This window comes from Erythrolamprus reginae, chromosome 6 (genome assembly GCF_031021105.1).
Source record: "Erythrolamprus reginae isolate rEryReg1 chromosome 6, rEryReg1.hap1, whole genome shotgun sequence".
In the NCBI taxonomy this organism is placed as follows: domain Eukaryota; kingdom Metazoa; phylum Chordata; class Lepidosauria; order Squamata; family Dipsadidae; genus Erythrolamprus; species Erythrolamprus reginae.
In genome coordinates this window covers 11,295,134-11,319,080 of record NC_091955.1, presented here as the reverse complement: position 1 = coordinate 11,319,080, position 23,947 = coordinate 11,295,134, and the positions used below count along the sequence as shown (strand labels likewise).

At 42.3% G+C, this 23,947-nt stretch overlaps 1 protein-coding gene across 1 annotated transcript in view; it reads right to left on the bottom strand.

Annotated features, from left to right (window-relative positions):
* The window catches only part of LRP6 (LDL receptor related protein 6), a 134,193-nt gene that overhangs the window by 41,665 nt on the left and 68,581 nt on the right, over positions 1-23,947 (bottom strand). The window contains exons 8-11 of the mRNA XM_070755242.1: positions 6,799-7,015; positions 5,938-6,227; positions 3,784-4,010; positions 1,503-1,687 (exon numbers count right to left, since the gene is read on the bottom strand). Coding sequence (XP_070611343.1) covers positions 1,503-1,687; positions 3,784-4,010; positions 5,938-6,227; positions 6,799-7,015 — 919 coding nt within the window. The remainder of the gene's footprint in view (positions 1-1,502; positions 1,688-3,783; positions 4,011-5,937; positions 6,228-6,798; positions 7,016-23,947) is intronic.

The window sequence follows — 23,947 nt, the reverse complement described above, 5'->3', positions numbered from 1 at the left end:
AATATATAAGCCTGTTTATCTTCTTCATTAGACTGGCTCAGGTAAGTAGCAGCTGTCAGTCTTGATAGTGTCTAAAAACACTGCTTCCCTTTCACCAGGAGCTCATTAGGAAATTCATTCAAAGGTGAAGGACACATCTTGGCAATAGTATTGAAATGAGATGCTTTTCTAACTCCCAAGCCCAAAAGAGTTCCTCATGGGCTCTCATCCAAATCCTACCCAGGCCTAATCTTATCTTTTTGGCCATCATCTGCAAAATGTCTTATTTAGCTAGTGCCAAAAAGAGAGTAACCTGTCTCTACCTTCAGGGAGAAGAATTTCTTAAATCGGGGCGCATAAGGACTCGCTCATTCTGAAGAGTTCCAACATTGGAGTATGGAGTATTGGGGTCCCAAACATTTTTAAATTTAATTTAATGTAATTTTTATCCTGACTCTGTCACTGTTCAGAATCCGGTATCTGTCTGAAAAAAGATTAGCTTAAAATATATTTCCATTATCTTTCAGGAATCGCAATTGCAAAATGTGACTTTTTTTCAGGTGTTCCATTTCTCACATCTAAAAGAGAGTTTGCAAGGGTTCCTTTTGAAACTACTTTATTATTATTATTATTATTATTATTATTATTATTATTATTATTAATTAGATTTGTATGCCGCCCCTCTCCGCAGACTCGGGGCGGCTCACAACAGCGATAAACAGGCTGTTTCCACCCTTCCCAGACTCTAAGAAAGCCTCTACAGCTGGAGAGGGCGAAAAGCAGGCCTACCAGAAATCAGACCATTTCTGGCCTCCAGAGGCTTCAGGGAGGCCTGCTAGATCCAAAATGGGATATGTGGGGGTTCATGAGTATACGTACGGGGAATGCGTGGATTGTCCACGCATGCACAGTGTGCGGGGCAGCGGGAAGGGGAGTTAAGGAGATAAATTCAAACACCTGGGGGCATTGAATTATGGGTGTGGGCACATTACATATGTGCTATTGTGAGCGCCTATGCGCTTTCATCACTGGTCTAGAACGTCTAAAGCTGGTTCAATTTCCCCCCCAGCTTTTTACCTCTCCACTGATTTCGAGGTGGCTGTTACTAAATAAAACATGAACTACAAGAAGTCATTCAATTGTGTGAAGGACAATGGAAGACCCTGAGAAGACTTTGGAGAAAACTGAGAGGGAGATACAGGAGGAAGCTGCAGCGTCGGATAGCGTTTGACTTTGTAGAGTGGGAAAGTCCACTCCAAAAAGCCCTGCATATCTTCATTCTAACAGGGAAAATAGCCTCTCTTTGTGCCCCTTTCCTAACACAACTGGCAACCAAAAAGAATTTCCAGTACAGGGACTATCCTCCTGGCAATGAAGACACCTGAAGGAGAAAATTCCCCATCAACAAACTGATTTATGGAGATCACATTATCTATGAGAGCCACATTTGTTAAACAGCATACCAATAAACCTACATGATCCTGAAGACTGTTATTTGACATCTACAGCCAAGCAAAACTTACCCAGCATATTGGAAGATTCGATCAAATTGGTATCCAGGTCCGTCCAATACAATCTTCTTTTGACGTAATCGATTGTGAGACCATTTGCTCGCCCCACGTTCGGCACTAAAGTGCTACGTTCACTACCATCCATGGCTGCTCGGTCAATCTTGGGTTTCCCACCCCATTCGGTCCAGTACATAAACCTGAAGACATATCAAAACATTCCATGTTTACTTCATAAAGATGCACAAGCAAATCAGGAAAAAATAATCTGAATGATAAATTTTAAACCTATTATTCTGAGCAAGAATAATAGGCATGGGACTAGATTACCTCCGGAACCGCCTGCTACCGCATGCATCCCAGCGACTGATAAGGTCCCACAGAGTTGGCCTTCTCCGGGTCCCGTCGACTAAACAATGTCGTTTGGCGGGCCCCAGGGGAAGAGCTTTCTCTATGGCGGCCCCGGCCCTCTGGAACCAACTCCCCCCGGAGATTAGAACTGCCCTCACCCTCCCTGTCTTTCGTAAACTACTCAAGACTCATTTATGCCGCCAGGCATGGGGGAGTTAAGATATTCCTTCCCCCTAGGCCATTACAAGTTATGCATGGTATGTTTGTGTGTATGTTTTGTTTTATTATAAGGGTTTTTAGTTGTTTTATTAATTGGATTGCTACCTGCTGTTTTTATCATTGTTGTTAACCACCCCGAGTCTGCGGAGAGGGGCGGCATACCAACCCAATAAATAAATAAATAAATAAATAAACAGGTTTTAAAGGTTTTTAAAAAAGAATAAATAATAAAATTTCATAAAAATAAAGGTCTTTCTTACTTCTTTTAAAGATAAAAATAACTTAAAATATTTTGATTTAGAAGAGAACATTGTGATTTTATGATGGTAACATGGCAGGTGCCAACCATTTCCACGGATGTCACATGAAGAACTCCAAAATTTGAATTTGGATCGAGGAGACTTTTATCTTCAAATCATGTTTTATCTAAGATATCCTCTGTCCTGGAAGAACTGATTTCGCAAAGTACTGCTGCTGAAGTGATAGGCTGCATTTCCAGACAATACAGTCAATCATTTGCTTCCTAAAGCTGTAGCCCCTGACTGTAAGTACTGTATTTCCATTAAGTTCTTATAAGACCAGGTAATGAATAAAAGAGTAGCAATTCATTTTGTAAAGTATTTCCTTTCCAACTCGAACTAGTTCTACCTCTCTAGCTCTGCCTTGATGTTTGCAAAGGGGAATATACAAACAATATTTTTGTTAAAGAATTGCCACCTGTTTTTTTATCACTTTGTCTAAAACAAATATATTGATACGTTATACGATTTTTTAAACATTCCAGATTGATGTAATTCTAAACAGCAATTTACACTGCTGTTACATAATTAATAGTGTTGAATCTTCATTGTGGGAGGGAGGGAAAAAATCCAGATTGATATAATTCTAAATAGCAATTTGCATTAATTTTTGTTTACAGAAGGGGATTTTTGTACAAGATTATCACTGCATCTGCCCATTTGTGTAAAACTTTGAATTGGATTTTAAACTAATTGCCCTGCTGGCCAATTCAGGGGAGTTTTATCCAAATGTAAACAACAAAATAGCTAAGAAAAACAGCAGGAGTAAATTTTAAAATCCAGTGCATTGTTGTATCCACAGTTTTTTATCCTTATTTTTATTCATACTGTAGATATATTTCTGCCCAGTTTCATAAACTATCTTAAGCTGGTGGGTATCTTACAATACCTTTATTTTATTATTATTATTTTATTAGATTTGTATGCCGCCCCTCTCCGAAGACTCGGGGCGGCTCACAACAATAATAAAAACAATATTCCAGCGAAAACAAATCTAATATTAAAAAGCACATAAAACCCTATCATATTTTTAAACACAAACAACATATACATACCCAAACATAAATATAAAAAAGCCTGGGGGAAAGGTGTCTCAACTCCCCCATGCCTGGCGGTATAGATGGGTCTTGAGTAGTTTACGAAACACAAGGAGGGTGGGGGCTGTTCTAATCTCCGGGGGGGAGTTGATTCCAGAGGGCCGGGGCTGCCACAGAGAAGGCTCTTCCCCTGGGGCCTGCCAAACGACATTGTTTGGTCGATGGGACCCGGAGAAGGCCAACTCTGTGGGACCTTATCGGTCACTGGGATTTGTGCGGTAGCAGGCGGTTCCGGAAGATTTTTTTTAGGACTAGTTTCTCAGACGTCACAAAAATAGATTAAAAATTCAGACTAATTGCTTAATATCAAGAATTAAACAAGCATCTCACCCTTCAGCGGGATCCAGGGCCAGCGCCCGAGGGCTGTCAAGATCCTTCCAGACCAGAACTTGGCGATGTTGCCCGTCCAATTTCGACACCTCGATACGATTTGTTCCCGTATCTGCCCAGTAGAGATTCTTCCCTAACCAATCCACAGCCATGCCTTCTGGGTAATCTAGTCCAAACTCAACCACGTGTTCCAGAGCACTTCCATTCATGAACGCTCTACTGATGGTCTGCAAGAGAAAGAAAGGGGGGGGGGGGCATGAAAATTTAGGTGACCGTGCAACCTATCAGTATTTTGAGAAGGGATCCAAACAGAAAAGCTCTTTATCAAATAGAGCTTGATCACTGTTGTGGTTAGCTCTGGCCCAGCTCCTGCCCCAAGGACTGTGGATGTGGGGGAGACATCCACATGCTGCAGGCCTGTTTCCCCCCCCCCCCGGTGGAATCTGCTGATGAAGGCTCCTCTGACCAAGAAGACAGGAGTGACAAGGAGGAGGAGAGTGGGGCAGACAGCTCAGAAGGAGATCAATTATCTTGCTCCTCCTTGGATTCAGAACAAGAGTTAATGATACAGCCACGCATGCGGAGAGCGATGCATAGGCAGCAACAACTGAGAGATTATTATCAAAGAAAATGAGGCCACCTGTGGTTGGGTGGGGCTGTGGTAATTAGTGAGGCTGCTATTGGCCATTGTGGAGGATTATCTGATCATTGTGTTTCATGACTGCTTTACTGACTTGGACTTTTTGTGTGCTGATTTTCCCCCGCTTTGAAACTAAACCAGAGCAAAGTGTATTTCACTTTGTGAAAGAAGAAGGACTGTGAATTGCCTCACAGCTGCAAGCTAAGTATCACAGAACTGATAAGGGACTTGTACAAATTACCAGTTTGTTTGGAGACGAGTGCTCTTGGCTATACCAAAACAGGGCTTGCTTTAAGTCAATTTTCATTATAAAGAACATTGTTTTGAATTTTCAAACGTGTGTGTGTCTGAAATTTGTACCTGTGAATTTTTGGGAGGAGTCTACCAGAGAGCCCGACAGAACAATCACTAATAGGATATTGGATGGAATGAAGGTGGATGATTGTGTTATATTTTTTTTTAATAATCAGGGTTTTTAGATTAGATTTAGATGAGATTTAACATTTGGGTTTCTTATATGCTCTGATCTGTATTTATTCTTGTTTTGTAAGCCTCCCTGAGTCTACGAAGAAGGGTGGCCTAGAAATCCAGTTAATTAATCCCTTCTCAAAAATATTGATAGGTATCACAGTAAATTAATTGGATTCCTAGGCCGCCCTTCTGCATAGACTAATTAATTAATAACACCAGGGAACAATTTGTAACACAATTTCTGTTGAGTTCGATTTTTGATCTTTTTTATGGTTGATCAGGCATACTGGTTTCAAAACTGTAGTTAGTGTTCTTCTAACATGTCAAGCTTTTTTCTCTACACCTTATGTATACAGTGATACCTTGCCTTACGAACTTAATTGGTTCCGGGACGAGGTTCTTAAGGTGAAAAGTTTGTAAGACGAAACAATGTTTCCCATAGGAATCAATGGAAAAGCGATTAATGCGTGCAAGCCCAAAATTCACTCCTTTTGCCAGCCGAAGCGCCCGGTTTTGTGCTGCTGGAATTCCCCTGAGGCTCCCCTCCATGGGAAACCCCACCTCTGGACTTCCATGTTTTTGTGATGCTGCAGGGAAACCCCACTTCCGGACCTCTGTGTTTTTGTGATGCTGCGATTTCACTGAGGCTCCCCTCGCTGGGAAACCCCACTTCCGGACTTCCGTTGCCAGAGAAGCATCCATTTTTGCACTGCTGGGATTCCCCTGCAGCATCACAAAAACACGGAAGTCCGGAGGTGGGGTTTCCCATGGAGGGGAGCCTCAGGGGCATCCCAGCAGCACAAAAACGGGCGCTTCGCTGGCAACAGAAGTCCAGAGGCGGGGCATCCCAGCGGCGGCGGTGGGTTTGTAAGGTGAAAATAGTTTGTAAGAAGAGGCAAAAAAATCTTAAACCCCGGGTTTGTATCTCGAAAAGTTTGTATGACGAGTTGTTTGTAAGACGAGGTATCACTGTATATATGGTTAGTCCAGCTTGATAAAACACTAGAGATATGCTAACCATGGTCAAGATATGGCCGCATTACCTTCAGTGAGATGTCTGTCCAATATATGCGATTGTCAGTCACATCAAAATCCAAGGCAGAGGCTTCCTTGACTCCCGTTAGTGGAATAGCAACATTATTGTTGTTTGTCTCGAGAGAGATTCGTCGGATATCTGCTCTACGGGAAAACAGCAAGAAGGCTTCTGGGACAATGCAGGTCTTCAGGTCACTCAGGAGCTCCAGGCCAATGGGGCAGGCGCAGCGCAATCCTTGAGGCCGATACAAGCAGAGGTGGCTGCAGCCCCCGTTGGATTCTGAGCAAGGATTTGTACCTAAAGAAAGCAGAAAGGAAGTCTTTAGCGTTGCTTGAAAGAATGGAGTTATTTCTGAACTGTTTATTGCTGTTCACCCACAGACAGAATCTTGCCGGACCAAAGCAATTCTCTGCAATAACTATAAGATACACTCTGTTCTGCCTAGCCTCGAGCCACCCAAGAACAAAGGAATGAATCAAACACACACACACTCAGATTTGGAAAAAACCAAACAAGGATTGTTCTTTATGTTCAGAAAACTGCAAACCACGAAATTGCAGAGCAATGTGAAAATTTGGAAAATTTGTCTTTTCCCAGGGTCTTAGGCGACCCCTCTGAAACGGTCATTCGACCCCCAAAGGGGTCCTAACCCCTAAATTGAGATCCACTGCTGTAGGATTAAACTACAGGATCAGTAGAGGGTCTTCCCCACCCCCCATTTTAGACAATATTGAAAGGGTCTGTATTGGGGATTTTCAAATCCTCATAAATTCCTTATTCTTGTGGCTAGGGTACTTAAAAAGTATGTAAATGTTCACAAAACAATGTTGTTGGTTTACAGGAGGAGTTAGATGTTTAAGATACTCACCCATGATCTTGTGGACATTGGTAGCCTTCAGGCCCATGAGATCAGGCAACTGGTCAATTATGATCTCCCTTTCTGCTGTCCGCTTATGAACCCGCTCAATGCTTCTTCTTTGCCAGTCTGTCCAATAAACATAGTCCCCCAGTAGAGTGAAACCAAAGATGTGGGGCAGCTTGTCTTCTACAAGGACTCTTCTGCTGGTTCCATCTGTTTTCATGACCTTCACAAGTACAAACACACACATACAGAAGATGGGTTTGAAAGCTTAAACTCGCCTTCTTGCACAATGCAATTCTTGCCAGACAATGCAGTTCTTTTTTTAAATTTTTTAAAATTAATTTTTAACGAATTTATATTACACACAACATAAAACAGTGCACAGTGAAATGAGCCCACCACCCAGACACACACACATTCCCCACCACCAAATCGGAGGTGTTTCTTGTATAGTCCACTTGACCTAAGAGCAATATATCTATTTACATATTATAGAGTGATTCCAATTTATTTCTTGTAGCTTGGTCTCGGATTCTGCTCGTCATATATCGTCTTACCTTGTCCCACCGTCCCATCAGTTGTCCCAACTCAGTTTCATTATCCAAATTTATCCTTCTATCCATAATTTCAAATTGAATATGGTCCGCCATGTACCTATACCAATTTTGCATTGTCCATTTTGTTGCATCCTTCCAACCCAAGTCTATTACCGCCTGAGCGCTTTCTATTGCTGCTTTTTTTATTTCTCTAAATTCTCCCATCGCATTGCTTTTAACTAGTACTGCCATTTTCTTAGTGATTTTCCATTGTATATTTAGCATTCTATTGATATCCTCTTTCACTTTTTGCCAAAATTCCTGCACTATCGGGCATTCCCAAAACATATGCATCAACACTCCTTTATCTTGACACCTATGCCAACAATTCCCCCTGACATTCTGCTGAAAGTGTGCGAGTTGAACGGGAGTAAAATGCCACTTATGTAATATTTTCCTTCTCATTTCCCTGATTCTTGTATTTTTAATTTTCCTTACATTTTCTACTATATTTTCCATCTCTTGTACCTCTACTTGTATCTCATTTTGCCACCATTTAGTCAATCCTTCAATCGTTTCCCCATCTGACTGCACTGGCAATTTATATATATATTGGTTACTTGCGCCTTTATACCCCAGACAATGCAGTTCAATAAATCTCAAACTCAAAAAAATTAACATGTGCATTTCTACATTAACTTTTATCTGCCAAACGATCTTCTTCGATAACATTTCCTGCTACAAATTCCATTACACTTAACTGGAAACTATTAGGCTACATAACAAATATGTCATTAAATCTCAGCTCATAAGTCAGGAACTAACTGACAGCAGAAACTTTACAGAAAGAAAAGTGCATTACCGAAGACAAGAAATGTCTTCATGTCAGGGAATACCAAAGTTGTATTTATATATTCACAAGTCCCTTCTTCACTGGGCACTGGGGGTTACTGTCTTGCCCGCTATAGCTACATGGTCCTTGTTGCTTCAGAAATGAAGCAGTTACCTAATAAAATCCAAGCGACCGGTTAGGTCCCACAGAGTTGGCCTTCTCCGGGTCCTGTCGACTAAACAATGTCGTTTCATGGGACCCAGGAGAAGAGTCTTCTCTGTGGTGGCCCCAACCCTCTGGAACCAGCTCCCCCTGGAGATCAGAACAGCCGCCACCCTCCTTGCCTTTCGTAAAGTTCGTCTCCTCCCCACCCTTGTGTGTGTATACACACTCTTGAACCATTTCCAAAAACAGGTGAGGGCTGGGTTTTTTTTCTCTCTTATTCTTTGGGTGCTTTTTATCATATGCTTTAAATCAAGAGTCACTTCTCTCTCTTTTGTTTCTCTCTCTTTCCTCTCATTCTCTGTCTCAATCATTTTCTCATTTCTCTTTTTTCCTCCCCTTTTTGCTCATTTCTCTCTCCCTTCCTCTCCTTTTCTCTCTCTCTCTCTCTTGCTTTCTTTCTTTCTTTCTCTCTCTCTCTATCTTTCTTGCTTTCTCTCTCTATCACTCTTGCTTTCTCTGTTTCTCTTTTTTTCTCTCTCTTGCTTTCTCTCTCTCACTCTCTTTCTCTCTCTCTTTCTCTCTTTCTTTCTTTCTTTCTCTTTCTCTCTCTCTTGCTTTCTTTCTCTCTCTCTCTCTCACTCTCAGCAAAAAGTTGCGAGACCGGAACCTGAGCTTCCTTCTTCGCGGCACACCTGACCATGTTTCGCGGCACACTGGTTGAAAAACACTGTTTTAAAGGACACTAAGTTCACCAACCTCACTTTCTAATCACTTTTGGAAATTGCCTATTAATCTTCTTCAAGCCATTAGAGACCTTCAGAAGAAAAGTTTGAAAACTGAAAGAATTTGAAACAAAAAATATTTTGATTTAAATAAGCATGTTAAAGGTTCCGATAAATTTGGAATATTAACTTCCCTTTAGTATAAGATTTTGGAATTAATTGTAAAAAATAAATAGCTTCTCATGGGAAATAGATTTATTTTGGTTATTACAAGACATAACAAAGATAAATTACTCATTTTAGAATCTGGACTAAAGTAAAGGAAAAACAACTCATAAAAATGATTATTTGCCACTTTTATTTTGGCTTGTTCCTTAAAGCAGCTGCTTTTTTTTTGCAAAAATGCTCAGGCCAAAAGGATCGTTGGAGAAAGGGTCCTAGAACACAAAAATGGACATCAGCTCTATTTCAGCCTACATCAGAATTCCTACAATTTATTCCATATGGCAACCAGGAGTTTAGTCTCTCATGCCCAATTTTGCTCACTTATTTTTATAAGGAAGAAGGAAATTCTCTCCACCTAGCAAGCTTTTTTTGTGTTATGGGATGAGTAATTCCTTAAAACCAGGTAGAAGATTAAATCCATCTTCCTGTTCCACAAGATAATAGAGCCAGTGCCCTTTAAGTGTGGAGAGCAATGCTGGAGAGGTGACTCCAGGAGGGAAATCCAGCAAGTTCTGACAGGTTCTGGAGAACCGGTAGCAGGAACTTTTAGTAGTTCGGAGAACCAGCAAATACCCCCTCTGGCTGGCCCCGGAGTGGGGTGGGAATGGAGATTTTGCAGTATCCTTTCCTGGAATCAAGTGGGAATTTGGGATTTTGCAGTGTCCTTCCCCTGGAGTGAGTGGGAATAGAGATTTTTACATATCCTTCCCTGGAATCAAGTGGGAATGGGGATTTTGCAGTATCCTTCCCCTGGAGTGGGGAGGGAATGGAGATTTTGCAGTATCCTTCCCCTGGAGTGGGGAGGGAATGGAGATTTTGCAGTATCTTTCCCCTGGAGTGGAGAGGGAATGGGGATTTTGCAGTATCCTTCCCCTGGAGTGGGGAGGGAATGGAGATTTTGCAGTATCCTTCCCCTGGAGTGGGGAGGGAACGGAGATTTTGCAGTATCCTTCCCCTGGAGTGGGGAGGGAATGGAGATTTTGCAGTGTCCTTCCCCTGGAGTGGGGAGGGAATGGAGATTTTGCAGTGTCCTTCCCCTGGAGTGGGGAGGGAACGGAGATTTTGCAGTATCCTTCCCCTGGAGTGGGGAGGGAATGGAGATTTTGCAGTATCCTTCCCCTGGAGTGGGGAGGGAACGGAGATTTTGCAGTGTCCTTCCCCTGGAGTGGGGAGGGAATGGAGATTTTGCAGTATCCTTCCCCTAGAGTGGGGAGGGAACGGAGATTTTGCAGTATCCTTCCCCTGGAGTGGGGAGGGAATGGAGATTTTGCAGTATCCTTCCCCTGGAGTGGGGAGGGAATGGAGATTTTGCAGTGTCCTTCCCCTGGAGTGGGGAGGGAACGGAGATTTTTCAGTGTCCTTCCCCTGGAGTGGGGAGGGAACGGAGATTTTGCAGTGTCCTTCCCCTGGAGTGGGGAGGGAACGGAGATTTTGCAGTGTCCTTCCCCTGGAGTGGGGAGGGAACGGAGATTTTTCAGTGTCCTTCCCCTGGAGTGGGGAGGGAATGGAGATTTTGCAGTGTCCTTCCCCTGGAGTGGGGAGGGAATGGAGATTTTGCAGTGTCCTTCCCCTGGAGTGGGGAGGGAACGGAGATTTTTCAGTGTCCTTCCCCTGGAGTGGGGAGGGAACGGAGATTTTGCAGTATCCTTCCCCTGGAGTGGGGAGGGAATGGAGATTTTGCAGTGTCCTTCCCCTGGAGTGGGGAGGGAATGGAGATTTTGCAGTATCCTTCCCCTGGAGTGGGGAGGGAATGGAGATTTTGCAGTGTCCTTCCCCTGGAGTGGGGAGGGAATGGAGATTTTGCAGTATCCTTCCCCTGGAGTGGGGAGGGAATGGAGATTTTGCAGTATCTTTTCCCAGGATTGGGGAAGGAATGGGGATTTTGCAGTATCTTTCTTCAGGATTGGGGGATTTTGCAGTATCCTTCCCCTGGAGTGGGATGGGAATAGAGATATTGCAGTACCCTTCCCTGGAATCAAGTGGAAATGGGGGATTTTGCAGTATCCTTCCCCTGGAGTGGGTGAGAATAGAGATTTTACAGTATCCTTCCCTGGAATCAAGTGAGAATGGGGGATTTTGCAGTATCCTTCCCTTGCCACACCTACCAAGCTACACCCACAGAACTGGTAGTAAAAAAAAAAAAGATTTCACCACTGGGTGACCCCAAAGTCAGGCTTTAACTCACGCCGTGGTGGAAGTGTGTGTGTGTGTGTGTGTGTGTTTCTAACGGCTGCCTCCTTTTGAACTTCTGGGATGGGTCAGGGAGAGAGACAGGGAGTGGAACCAAAAATTAGAATAACGAGAGACTGGATGGGCTGCTGCTGCAGAGAAAGGGAGGAAGGTCATGGCTGGGCTTCCTTCCTTTCGGAGAGCCATCTAACCACGGAAGTCGAGGTGACAGAGAGGGTGCACCTCCCAACCAGATGTTCCCGCTCCAGCTGAGTCTCGGCTTGTTCAGTCGTTTATTATCTATGATTTCCTCTTGGGAGGAAAGTGCAGGCTTGGTATGTTTTATAGGCACCGGCTGAGAATGGAGCAGGAAATCCTTTTCTCTACTCTTGTGTCTGCTAAAACAGCGTCCCCCAAACCTTCTGGGTTGGCACAGGGGGAAAGGGGGAGGCAGGGAAGAGGGGATGGTTTTGTGTGAGGGACAAGCAAGTTGAGGTTGAGAGCCGGGGCAGGCGCCCCACATGCTCTGAATAATAATAATAATAATAATAATAATAATAATAATAATAATAATAATTTATTAGATTTGTATGCCGCCCCTCTCCAAAGACTCGAGCCGAGCCGAGCCCCGCGTAGCTCTCTGCCTCCCACCTCGCCTCCCTCCTCCTCTTCCTACCAGGCAGGGAGGGAGGGCAGCGAGAAGGGGGGGGTGGCAACCCCTGCCAAGCGCAGTGCATGGAGGCAGTATGCAAGACGTCCCCACCACATCTGTTAATCCAGGCGGCCATGCGATTAGAAGGGTGGCACAGAAGCCCTTGGCAGGCGGGCGGGCGGCAGCCATTTGCACGGAGAGAGGGCCATGCCTGTGCTTGGAAGAAGCCGCTGCTAAGTGCCGGCCTGGCCATCTCCCCAGCAGAGGCTCCTCCCAGATATCAGAGTTGCCCCCACCCTCCTTGTCTTTCGCAAGCTCCTTAAAACCCACTTCTGTCGTGAGGCATGGGGGAATTGAAATTTTTCCCTTCCCCCTAGGCTTGTAGAATTTATACATGATTAGATTAGATTAGATTTATTGGATTTATATGCCGCCCCTCTCCCCAAACTCGGGGCGGCTCACAACAAGGTAAAAACAATACATAATAACAAATCCAATACCCACCAATCCAATTACAATGTTAAGCTAAATAATTCATAAAAACAACCCCAGAATATTAAAAAAACAAGCACACAATCAATCTAACACCAGAATAACATGGGCAAGGGGGAGATGTTTCAGTTCCCCCATGCCTGACAGCAGAGGTGGGTTTTAAGGAGTTTGCGAAAGGCAATGCTTGTATGTATGATTGGTTCTTTAAATTGGGGTTTTTTAGATTATTTTTAATATTAGATTTGTTTACATTGTCTTCTTTATTGTTGTTAGCCGCCCTGAGTCTTCAGAGAGGGGCGGCATACAAATCTAATAAATAAATAAATAAAATTAAAGAGGCACCATGCGGCTGTGAAAGACCCTCACTTCCTGCATCCCCGGAGCATCAAAGCCGCGTTTCATTTTCTTCCTTCTCCTGCCACCGTCCCTCTTAGCCCCAACGCAAGAGCTGCTATCTCCCCCAAAGGCTGCCCACCGACCTACTGGCCAGGCCTTGCCATCATGGGCTGTACCTTTTTTCCCTCTGTGGCTCTTGCTGGTAGGGGCGGGGGGGGGGGTAAAAAGCGAGCTCCGGGCAGTGGCAGGCGGGGCTGCCTGGCCTCTTGGACTTTTGCCCACCACCGTCTGGTGGCAGCCATGGACTGGCACCAACAGGACTAGTTCTGGTGACATCACCAACAAGTCACTGCCGGTTCAGGAGAACTGGTCTGAACTGGGAGGAACCCACCTCTGTAACTACTTTAAATAAGCCACACATGTGTTATTTAATACACATAGGCTGCAAACTGTATATAACAGGGAGTGAACACCAACTTCATTCATTCATTCATTCATTGGCTGCCGATCAGTTTCCGGTCACAATTCAAAGTGTTGGTAATGACCTTTAAAGCCCTACATGGCATCAGGCCAGAATACCTCCAGGACCGTCTTCTGCGACACGAATCCCAGCGACCGGTTAGGTCCCACAGAGTTGGCCTTCTCCAGGTCCCGTCGACTAAACAATGTCGTCTGGCGGGCCCCAGGGGAAGAGCCTTCTCTGTGGCGGCCCCGGCCCTCTGGAATCAACTTCCCCCAGAGATCAGAACTGCCCCCACCCTCCTTGTCTTTCGCAAACTACTTAAGACCTACCTATATCATCAGGCATGGGGAAATTGAGACATCTCCCCCAGGCTTTTTATAGTTTTATGTATGGAATGCGTGTGTTGCATAGTTTTTTAAATGAGGGGGTTTTAGATGTTTTTTAATATTAGTTTTGTTTACATTGTCACACTGTTTTATTATTGTTGTGAGCCGCCCCGAATCTTTGGACAGGGGCGGCATGCAAATCTAATAAATTATTATTATCAGTACAACACAGCAAACGAGATCACTATGCTGGATTTCGTATTTCATCACCCATCGGGCGCTTCCCAAGCACCTAGGACTGCGTGATGTAGCGGCGAATTATGTTTGCTGATCCCAGTAAAGCGGCCTTTTGCAATTGACAGATGGAGATTTTGTCAATTCCGATGGTTTTCAAATGTCCGCTGAGATCCTTTGGCACTGCGCCCAGCGTGCCAAGTACCACTGGGACCACTTTCACTGGCTTATGCCAGAGTCGTTGCAGTTCGATTTTTAGATCTTCGTATTTCACTAATTTCTCTAGCTGCTTCTCCTCAATTCTGCTGTCTCCTGGGATTGCGATGTCGACGATCCATACTTTCTTTTTCTCCACGATCACAATGTCTGGTGTGTTATGCTTCAGAATTCGGTCAGTCTGAAGTCAGAAGTCCCACAGTAGTTTTGCTTGCTCATTTTCGACCACTTTTTCGGGCTTATGATCCCACCAGTTCTTTGCCACTGGTAAGATGGTAGTTCCGGCACAAGTTCCAGTGGATCATCTGTGCCACAGCATCATGTCTATGCTTGTAGTCAGTCTGTGCGATCTTTTTGCAGCAGCTGAGTATGTGATCGATTGTTTCATCTGTTTCTTTACAGAGTCTGCACTTTGGATCGTCTGTTGATTTTTCAATTCTGGCTTTGACAGCATTTGTTCTAATGGCCTGTTCTTGTGCCGCCAGTATTATTATTATTATTATTATTATTATTATTATTATTATTATTATTATTATTATTATTATTAATTTGACTTCTATGCCGCCCAATTCTGAAGGATTCAGGGCGGCTTACAATAATAATATGAATACAATATAAATAGATACAAAGCAGTAAAAAAAAAGTCGAATATTATATCTAAGACTATAACCCCATAATAAAAAAACCCATTTGTTATAAAGAAGACAGTCTTTATAGATAGTCTCTTCTATTGGATTCTCTCAACGTATGACGAACTTACTACGCTTTTTAAAATTTACATATATTGGATTTATAGCCACATTCCTTATTTAAATATATAAGAGTGTCTGGGGGAGATAAGAGTTTTATTATTCTACTCTGCAGAGGGGAAGATGGCCCATAGGAACGACACCACAAACAGACACGTTTCTTTGGATGCCAACCATCTCTTCTATGTTGGCCAGGTTCCATCTTTAGTTACTGTAAAAGTATTTGTCTCTCACCTAGGAGGCATCAACCCCAAGGAAAGATGAGAAGGAAATGCCAGAATTTCAAGATGGCTGCCAAGAAAGTAATACGTTTGCACGCTACTTCAGCTAAGTAATTCTGGAGAAGACCAGAAGGGATGATCAAGCTGTCCCACCCATACAAAATGAACAAGTACCTATAAGTCCTTCAATTACAAAGACCCCTGGGTTTTTAGATGGAAACACAGTTTAAAACAAAATAAATTCCCAAGTAGGGAATACAGTGATACCTCGTCTTACGAACTTAATTCATTCCAGGATGAGGTTTGTAAGGTGAAAAGTTTGTAAGACAAAACAATGTTTCCCATAGGAATCAATGGGAAAGTGATTAATGTGTGCAAGCCCAAAACTCACCCCTTTTGCCAGCCGAAGGGCCCTTTTTTGCACTGCTGGGATTCTCCTGAGGCTCCCCTCCATGGGAAACCCCACCTCTGGATTTCCGTGTTTTTGTGATGCTGCAGGGGAATCCCAGCAGGGGAATCCCAGCAGCGCAAAAACGGGTGCTTCGCTGGCAACGGAAGTCCGGAGGTGGGGTTTCCCAGCGAGGGGAGCCTCAGTGAAATCGCAGCATCGCAAAAATACGGAAGTCCTTGAAACCCCACCTACAGACTTCTGTGTTTTTGTGATGCTGCAGGGGAATCTCAGTAGGGGAATTCCAGCAGCGCAAAAACGGGCACTTCGCTGGCAACGGAAGTCCGGAGGTGGGGTTTCCCAGCGAGGGGAGCCTCAGCGAAATTGCAGCATTGCAAAAAACCCGGAAGTCCTCGAAACCCCACCTCCGGACTTTGTGTTTTTGTGATGCTGCGATTTCACTGAGGCTCCCCTCGCTGGGAAACCCCACCTCCGGACTTCCATTGCCAGCAAAGCGCCCGTTTTTGCGCTGCTGGGATTCCCCTGCAGCATCGCAAAAACACGGAAGTCCGGAGGTGGGGTTTCCCATGGAGGGGAGCCTCAGGGGAATCACAGCAGCGCAAATACGGGCGCTTCGCTAGCAACAGAAGTCCGGAGGCGGGGCATCCCAGTGGCGGCGGCTTGGGTTTGTAAGGTGAAAATAGTTTGGAAGAAGAGGCAAAAAAATCTTAAACCCCGGGTTTGTATCTCGAAAAGTTTATATGACGAGGGGTTTGTAAGACAAGGTATCACTTGATTTATGGAGAGAAAGTGAGAACAGGCTCCAAGTAACAGCTGCTTGTTCTTTTCCTGACTCTTGAGACTGTATTTCATATTCCTTAAATAGAGGTCCCGTCTAGGAAGATTCCTGGCTCCTCGAAAGAGTATTTGAGAAGAGGAGAAAACGAGGCAGAGAAGAACATTCGAATGCAATTCAGTTCATTTGTGCCAAAACCCCTACGTTGTCAATAGCTTTATATGGTAAGCATAGTTCCCTCTAAGCTGAGCAGTGAGCAATCGCTCACTTAAAAATCATCATCAACTCAGAGTTTTCCAAACCTGCCCAGAAGCCAAGAGGGAAAGAGTGAGAGGGAAGGAGAGAAGGAGGAAGAGAGGAAGAGAGAGAAACAGATAGACAAAAGAGAGGAAGGAAAAGAGAAAGAAAAAGAATGGGAGTAAGGAAGAGAGAAAGAAAATCAAAATCTAGTTTGAAACTAGCTCAACTATTTAAGTGGCATTTTGATATTGATAGAGTTGCCCTATTATGAGCTCACTGTTATAGACACACAGTACAGTATTTTATTTTGAAATTCTCGGAGGCAAAACAGGGTGGGTTTTTTATTTGTTTGTTTGTTTATTTATTATTTCTGTGCCACCCAGTCCCAAAGGGACTGCCGCTCAGACACTATACTTTTCCGCCCACCCCCCCAAAAAATTAGAGGGAACACTGATGGTAAGGCTTCTTCTCAAAGAACAGAAATCAGAAAGTCTGTAAGCAAGCAGCTCAACTAAACTTCAGCCACTCTCTTTAACCTTGGGAGCCAATTTTAACCACAGCATGGATGGATTTCATAATCTAAGATGGCTCTGAACTACAAGGATAAAAACAACGACAGAAAAACATATCTGGCTTCCCGCATCACACGCTAGTGACCAAGCTCCAGGCGCACAGATGTCCCGCTTTAGAAGATACCAGCAAGCCAATATGCCAATCCAGATTTGGAGGGCAACAGATGTACAAAAATGTTGAATGGCTTTTGAAGTCCTTATAGCCAGTGGTGGGCTATAAGGCGGAAGTGTTTTTAATAGGAAAGTGAACACAAGAACAAGGGGACACAATGTGAGGTTAGTTGGGGGAAAGATCAAAAGCAACATGAGAAAATATTATTTCACTGAAAGAGTAGTAGATCCTTGGAACAAACTTCCAGCAGACGTGGTTGGTAAATCCACAGTAACTGAATTTAAACATGCCTGGGATAAACATATATCCATCCTAAGATAAAATACAAAAAATAGTATAAGAGCAGAGTAGATGGATCATGAGGTCTTTTTCTGCCGTCAGTCTTCTATGTTTCTATAAAAGATACTGAAGATTTGCAGAGCCGTCCACTCTTGTGATTTTTAAAAGAAAATTTATGGAGAAGCTCTCTTTTTAATTAGCAACGATTGGCTATTATGATACGCTGAATTCTTGACCAAATAATTAGAAGTGAAATCTAAATGCAGAGCTAAATTCTGTTTTTATCATTGTTGTTAGCCGCCCCGAGTCTACGGAGAGGGGCGGCATACAAATCCAATAAATAATAATAATAATAATAATAATAATAATAATAATTATTATTATTATTATTTTGGCCCAGACGCACTCCACCACAAACTCGGTTTCCTTCTGTTACTAAACTTCAGCCATGATCATCATCCTTACTTGCAAATCACCATGTGATCCTTCTTTCAGAAATCTTTACAGGAACCGGATCGTATAAATTGTTATAAGTTAGAAATTCTGCCTCTGTGCACTTTTTTAAAGCTTCAAGGCGAGCCCTCCAGAAATTTGGTCGTAAGTAGAGGGCTATCTATATTGTGAAGGTTATGTTTTTCTTTTCTCTGTATAATAAGAGGGAATTATTTTTTGCGTCTGCTTTCCCTGTTCCAAGAAAATATTTTAAAGACCTTACAATTTTAATACGAAACAAAAAAGAATCAGATTTCTATAAGGCCTGGGAGAAATGGTACCAATGGATATCTACAATACGAAGCAATCCAAAAGCTGAGTTCAAATCTACTCATGGGAAAAACTAACTTTATCTTAACTTTAACTATTCCTATTTATAAGAACATCAAGTCATTAAACTCAATGTCTGCTATCGAAGCAGACAACCCCTTTTCTATCCTACCTCCCCCATAGATTTATTAAGATATATATGGTAAAGATAATAAATATGGTCACTGAATAAAATATGAATAGAACTACAGTGATACCTTGTCTTACAAACTTAATTGGTTCCGGGACGAGGTTCTTAAGGTGAAAAGTTTGTAAGACGAAACAATGTTTCCCAAAGGAATCAATGGAAAAGCGATTAATGCGTGCAAGCCCAAAATTCACCCCTTTTGCCAGACGAAACACCCATTTTTGCAAGGTTGGGATTCCCCTGAGGTTCCCCTCCATGGGAAACCCCACCTCTGGATTTCTGTGTTTTTGCAATGCTGCAGGGTGAATCCCAGCAGGGGAATCCCAGCATCGCAAAAACGATCGCTTCGCTGGCAAGGGAAGTCCAGAGGTGGGGTTTCCCAGCGAAGGGAGCATCAGTGAAATCGCAGCATCGCCAAAACACTGAAGTCCTCGAAACCCCACCTCCGGACCTCTGTTTTTTTGCTATGCTGCGATTTCACTGAGGTTCCCCTCGCTGGGAAACCCCACCTCCGGACTTCTGTTGCCAGTGAAGCACCCGTTTTTGCACTGCTAGGATTCCCATGCTGGGATTCCCCTGCAGCATCACAAAAACATGGAAGTCCGGAGGTGGGGTTTCCCATGGAGGGGAGCCTCAGGGGAATCACAGCAGCGCAAAAACGGGTGCTTTGCTGGCAACAGAAGTCTGGAGGCGGGGCATCCCAGTGGCGGCGGTGGGTTTGTAAGGTGAAAATAGTTTGTAAGAAGAGGCAAAAAAATCTTAAACCCCGGGTTTGTATCTCGAAAAGTTTGTATGACGAGGCGTTTGTAAGACGAGGTATCACTGTACTGTAATAATATTAGTCACTATATAATAATGATATGTATATTAAGAAATATCATGGACCTCGGTAATTCCTTGTAAATCTTACATTTAAACTCATTATACTTGTATTCTCCTTCTCCCTCCCCCTCTTTGATTTTTTATTCCCGTTTCCCCCTTCCCTTTTATAAAACTAATAAATTATATATATATTAAAAAAAAAGAGGGAATTATTTTTTGCATCTGCTTCCCTTGTTCCAAGAAGATATTTTAAAGACCTTACAATTTTAATAGCTAGCAATTATCGTAGGCATTGCTACTTTTGGTAAATCTTACTATTCTGGCTGTAAAGGAAGTGTACATTTAGGGTATTAGCATTATATTCTGCCTGGAAACAGACTCTGAAATGTTTTTACAAAGGGCTGTGAAATTAGGGCCTCAGGCGCACACGCCGCTGTATCAAAATTCATTAGGATATGTTGGAATGGTTTGACCAGCATAGAATTACAGTAAAGCAGCAAGTTGGGAGAGATCTGTTTCGTCTGCATTCTTCCCCGATTGCACAAACCCTGGCACTTGGTCAATTTCTCCAGCCTCATTTCTCTCTCTTAGGAAAGTGATGCAGATTCAGTCTAGAGATAGTAAGATATATGTTTTTAATAAGGGTAAATTTTTTTTAGGTAATCTATTAATTACAAACCAGACTAGAAACATAGAAACATAGAAGTCTGACGGCAGAAAAAGACCTCCTGGTCCATCTAGTCTGCCCTTATACTATTTCCTGTATTTTATCTTAGGATGGATATATGTTTATCCCAGGCATGTTTAAATTCAGTTACTGTGGATTTATCTACCACGTCTGCTGGAAGTTTGTTCCAAGGATCTACTACTCTTTCAGTAAAATAATATTTTCTCATGTTGCTTTTGATCTTTCCCCCAACTAACTTCAGATTGTGTCCCCTTGTTCTTGTGTTCACTTTCCTATTAAAAACACTTCCCTCCTGGACCTTATTTAACCCTTTAATATATTTAAATGTTTCGATCATGTCCCCCCTTTTCCTTCTGTCCTCCAGACTATACAGATTGAGTTCATGAAGTCTTTCCTGATACGTTTTATGCTTAAGACCTTCCACCATTCTTGTAGCCCGTCTTTGGACCCGTTCAATTTTGTCAATATCTTTTTGTAGGTGAGGTCTCCAGAACTGAACACAGTATTCCAAATGTGGTCTCACCAGCATTCTATATAGCGGGATCGTAATCTCCCTCTTCCTGCTTGTTATACCTCTAGCTATACAGCCAAGCATCCTACTTGCTTTCCCTACCGCCTGACTAAATTAATAGGGAAAGCATATAAATACATGATTGGACACAAAAATATAGACTTGACTTTAAAGGACAATATGATAAGTTGGTGTAAAAATATAGGTAGAGAAATCGATATAGAGACACAGGAAAGTGTCTGGATCTCAAACTGGAAAATGACAAAGTCGGTTTCATTAAAAGAAAATCAAATTAAGATGTTTTACAGGTGGCATCTCCCACCAAGTAGAATTGCAAAAATGTTCTCAAATATGTCTCCATTATGTTGGAAATGTAAGAAAGAAATAGGTTCATACTATCATCAATGGTGGACGTGTAGCAAGGTTAAGTTATATTGGAAAATGATAGAAAGAATAATAAAAGAAATAGTAACGCAAGAGATAGAAAAAACCCCGGAATTTTATCTATTGGGCATAACTAAACAGAAATATAAGAAAGATATTTTCCATTTAGTTATACATATTTTGACAGCGGCCAGGATAGTATATGCACAAAATTGGAAAGGGGAAAACATTCCCAAAGAGGAAGAGGTAATTAAGAAAATATTTGATTGCGCTGAAATGGATATGATGACAAGACGGTTAAACAACCAAGAGGAATCAGAATTTTATGTGATTTGGAATAAAGTGTATACAGTGTTCCCTCAATTTTCGCGGGGGATGCGTTCCAAAACCGCCCGCAAAAGTCGAATTTCCGCGAAGTAGAGATGCGGAAGTAAATACACCATTTTTGGCTATGAACAGTATCACAAGCCATCCCTTAACACTTTAAATCCCTAAATTACCATTTCCCATTCCCTTAACAACCACTTATTCACCATTATTACAGGTACTCACCATTGAATAAGACACTTAGTGATCCTGATATTTATAAACATAATTATTTATTAACAATAATTTTTTTTTTTTTGCGGTAACAACGCTGATTGGCTAAAATTTCAGCCAGTCAGCAATGGCAGACAAAAGTTTGGCGATGAGGTATGATGTCATCGGGCAGGAAAAACCGTGGTATAGGAAAAAAACCGCGAAGTATTTTTTTAATTAATATTTTTTTAAAAACCGTGGTATAGGCTATTCGCGAAGTTCGAACCCGCGAAAATGGAGGGCACACTGTATATGGATAAATAAGAAGAAGAATTAAAGTAAAATATATGTGAGAATTGTAGTAGTAGCGCTATGGATTAAATTTTTGTGTGTTTTATCTTGTTCATATATAAAGGTTTTTTATATATATAAGGTTAAACAAAATTTCTTCTTTTCATTTAAATTAATATGTTGATTTAATGTATTAATACTGTATTTTCCTTTCTGTATCGAAATTTGACTTCTATGATAAGAGGGGGAATTGCAACCCCAATTCTATGTTAAATGTGTGTATGTTTGTATGTTAGTTTTTATGAAAATTAATAAAGTCTATTAAAAAAAAGTGATGCAAAGGGGAGGAGGAACCGAGCAGCTGATAAAGCTGCCTTGGAGAGAAAAAACAAATCACAAAGATTAGGATAATGGCTTCCCCCACCCACCCAAAAAATAATAATAATTCCTATGCAGGAAAGGAATGAAGCATGGTTTCCAAAAAGTACATCTGGAATCTTCTCCTGCGTTGGACTCGTAAGAGTTGGAGGAAGATATTATTACATTCCATAGCGTGAAAATTGATCAGACAATAGTTAATGTTTTGGAGGAGGGATAAGGTTGCTCCAAAGCTCAACACAGTGGGTGTTGGAATGTTTCTTTTTTAAACCTTCATGGAATTAAAAAAAAACCCCAACAAAGATTGAAATTAAAACTCCCGGAGACCCAGCTGCAAAGCTGTAGACTGTCGAGGCAGATCCAATGAGTCCATCAGTGCTGGATGGGCTACAAAAATGGTGGAAGGTCTTAAGCATCAGGAAAGATTTAAAGAACTCAACCTGTATAGTCTGGGGGACAGAAGGGAAAGGGGGGACATGATCGAAACATTTAAATATGTCAAAGGGTTAAATAAGGTTCAGGAGGGAAGTGTTTTTAATAGGAAACACAAGAACAAGGGGGCACAATCTGGGGTTAGTTGGGGGAAAGATCAGAAGCAATGTGAGAAAATATTATTGGACTGAAAGAGTAGTAGATGCTTGGAACAAACTTCCAGCAGACGTGGTTGGTAACTGAATTTAAACATGCCTGGGATAAACATATATCCATCCTAAGATAAAATATAGGAAACAGTATCAGGGCAGACCTTGACGCTGTTTCTGAGTGGTCCAACACATGGCAACTCCAAATCTCAACTAGCAAATGCTCTGTCTTACACATTGGTAAGAAGAACTCCAAATACGAACTGAATAATCAAATTATCACATAATCCCCACTCGGTTAAAGACCTTGGTATACTAATAACAAAAGATTTAAGTGCCAAAGCCCACTGCAACAACATAGCCAAGAAGGCTTCAAGAGTTGTAAACCTTATCCTCCGTAGCTTCTGCTCTGGCAATCTCACACTACTTACCAGAGCTTACAAAACTTTTGCCAGACCCATCCTCGAATACAGCTCATCTGTTTGGAACCCATATCGCATCTCAGACATCAACACCCTTGAAAATGTCCAAAGATACTTCACCAGAAGAGCCCTTCGCTCCTCCACTCGAAACAGAATACCCTATGAGACTAGACTTTCAATCCTGGGCCTAGAATGTTTAGAACTAAGATGCCTTAACAAGATCTAAGTATTGCCCACAAGATCATATGCTGCAACGTCCTGCCTGTCGGCGACTACTTCAGCTTCAACCACAACAACACAAGAGCACACAACAGATTTAAACTTAATATTAACCGCTCCAAACTTGACTGTAAAAAATATGACTTCAGTAACCGAGTTGTCGAAGCATGGAACTCATTACCGGACTCCATAGTGTCATCCCCAAACCCCCAACACTTTACCCTTAGATTATCTACAGCTGACCTATCCAGATTCCTAAGAGGTCAGTAAGGGGCGAGTACAAGTGCACTAGAGTGCCTTCCGTCCCCTGTCCTATTGCTCTCCTATATCTCCTATACCTTTCTTCTATTCCTATATCTCTCCTTCTATTCTTTCATTGACATGTTCTGTTACTATATCTTCTTTTCTATTCTTTCTTAGATATATTTCCCCCCTAGGCTTCCACAATTTATGTATGATACGTTCGTATGTATGATTGGTTTTAAAATAAGGGGTTTTAGCTTCTTTAGTATTGGATTGTCGCATGTTGTTTTTACTACTGTTGTTAGCTGCCCCGAGTCTACGGAGAGGGGCGGCATACAAATCCAATAAAATGAAAAATGAAATGAAATGAATATTTTACTATGAGTATCTCCTCTATAACCTTCATCATGTATTTTACTATGT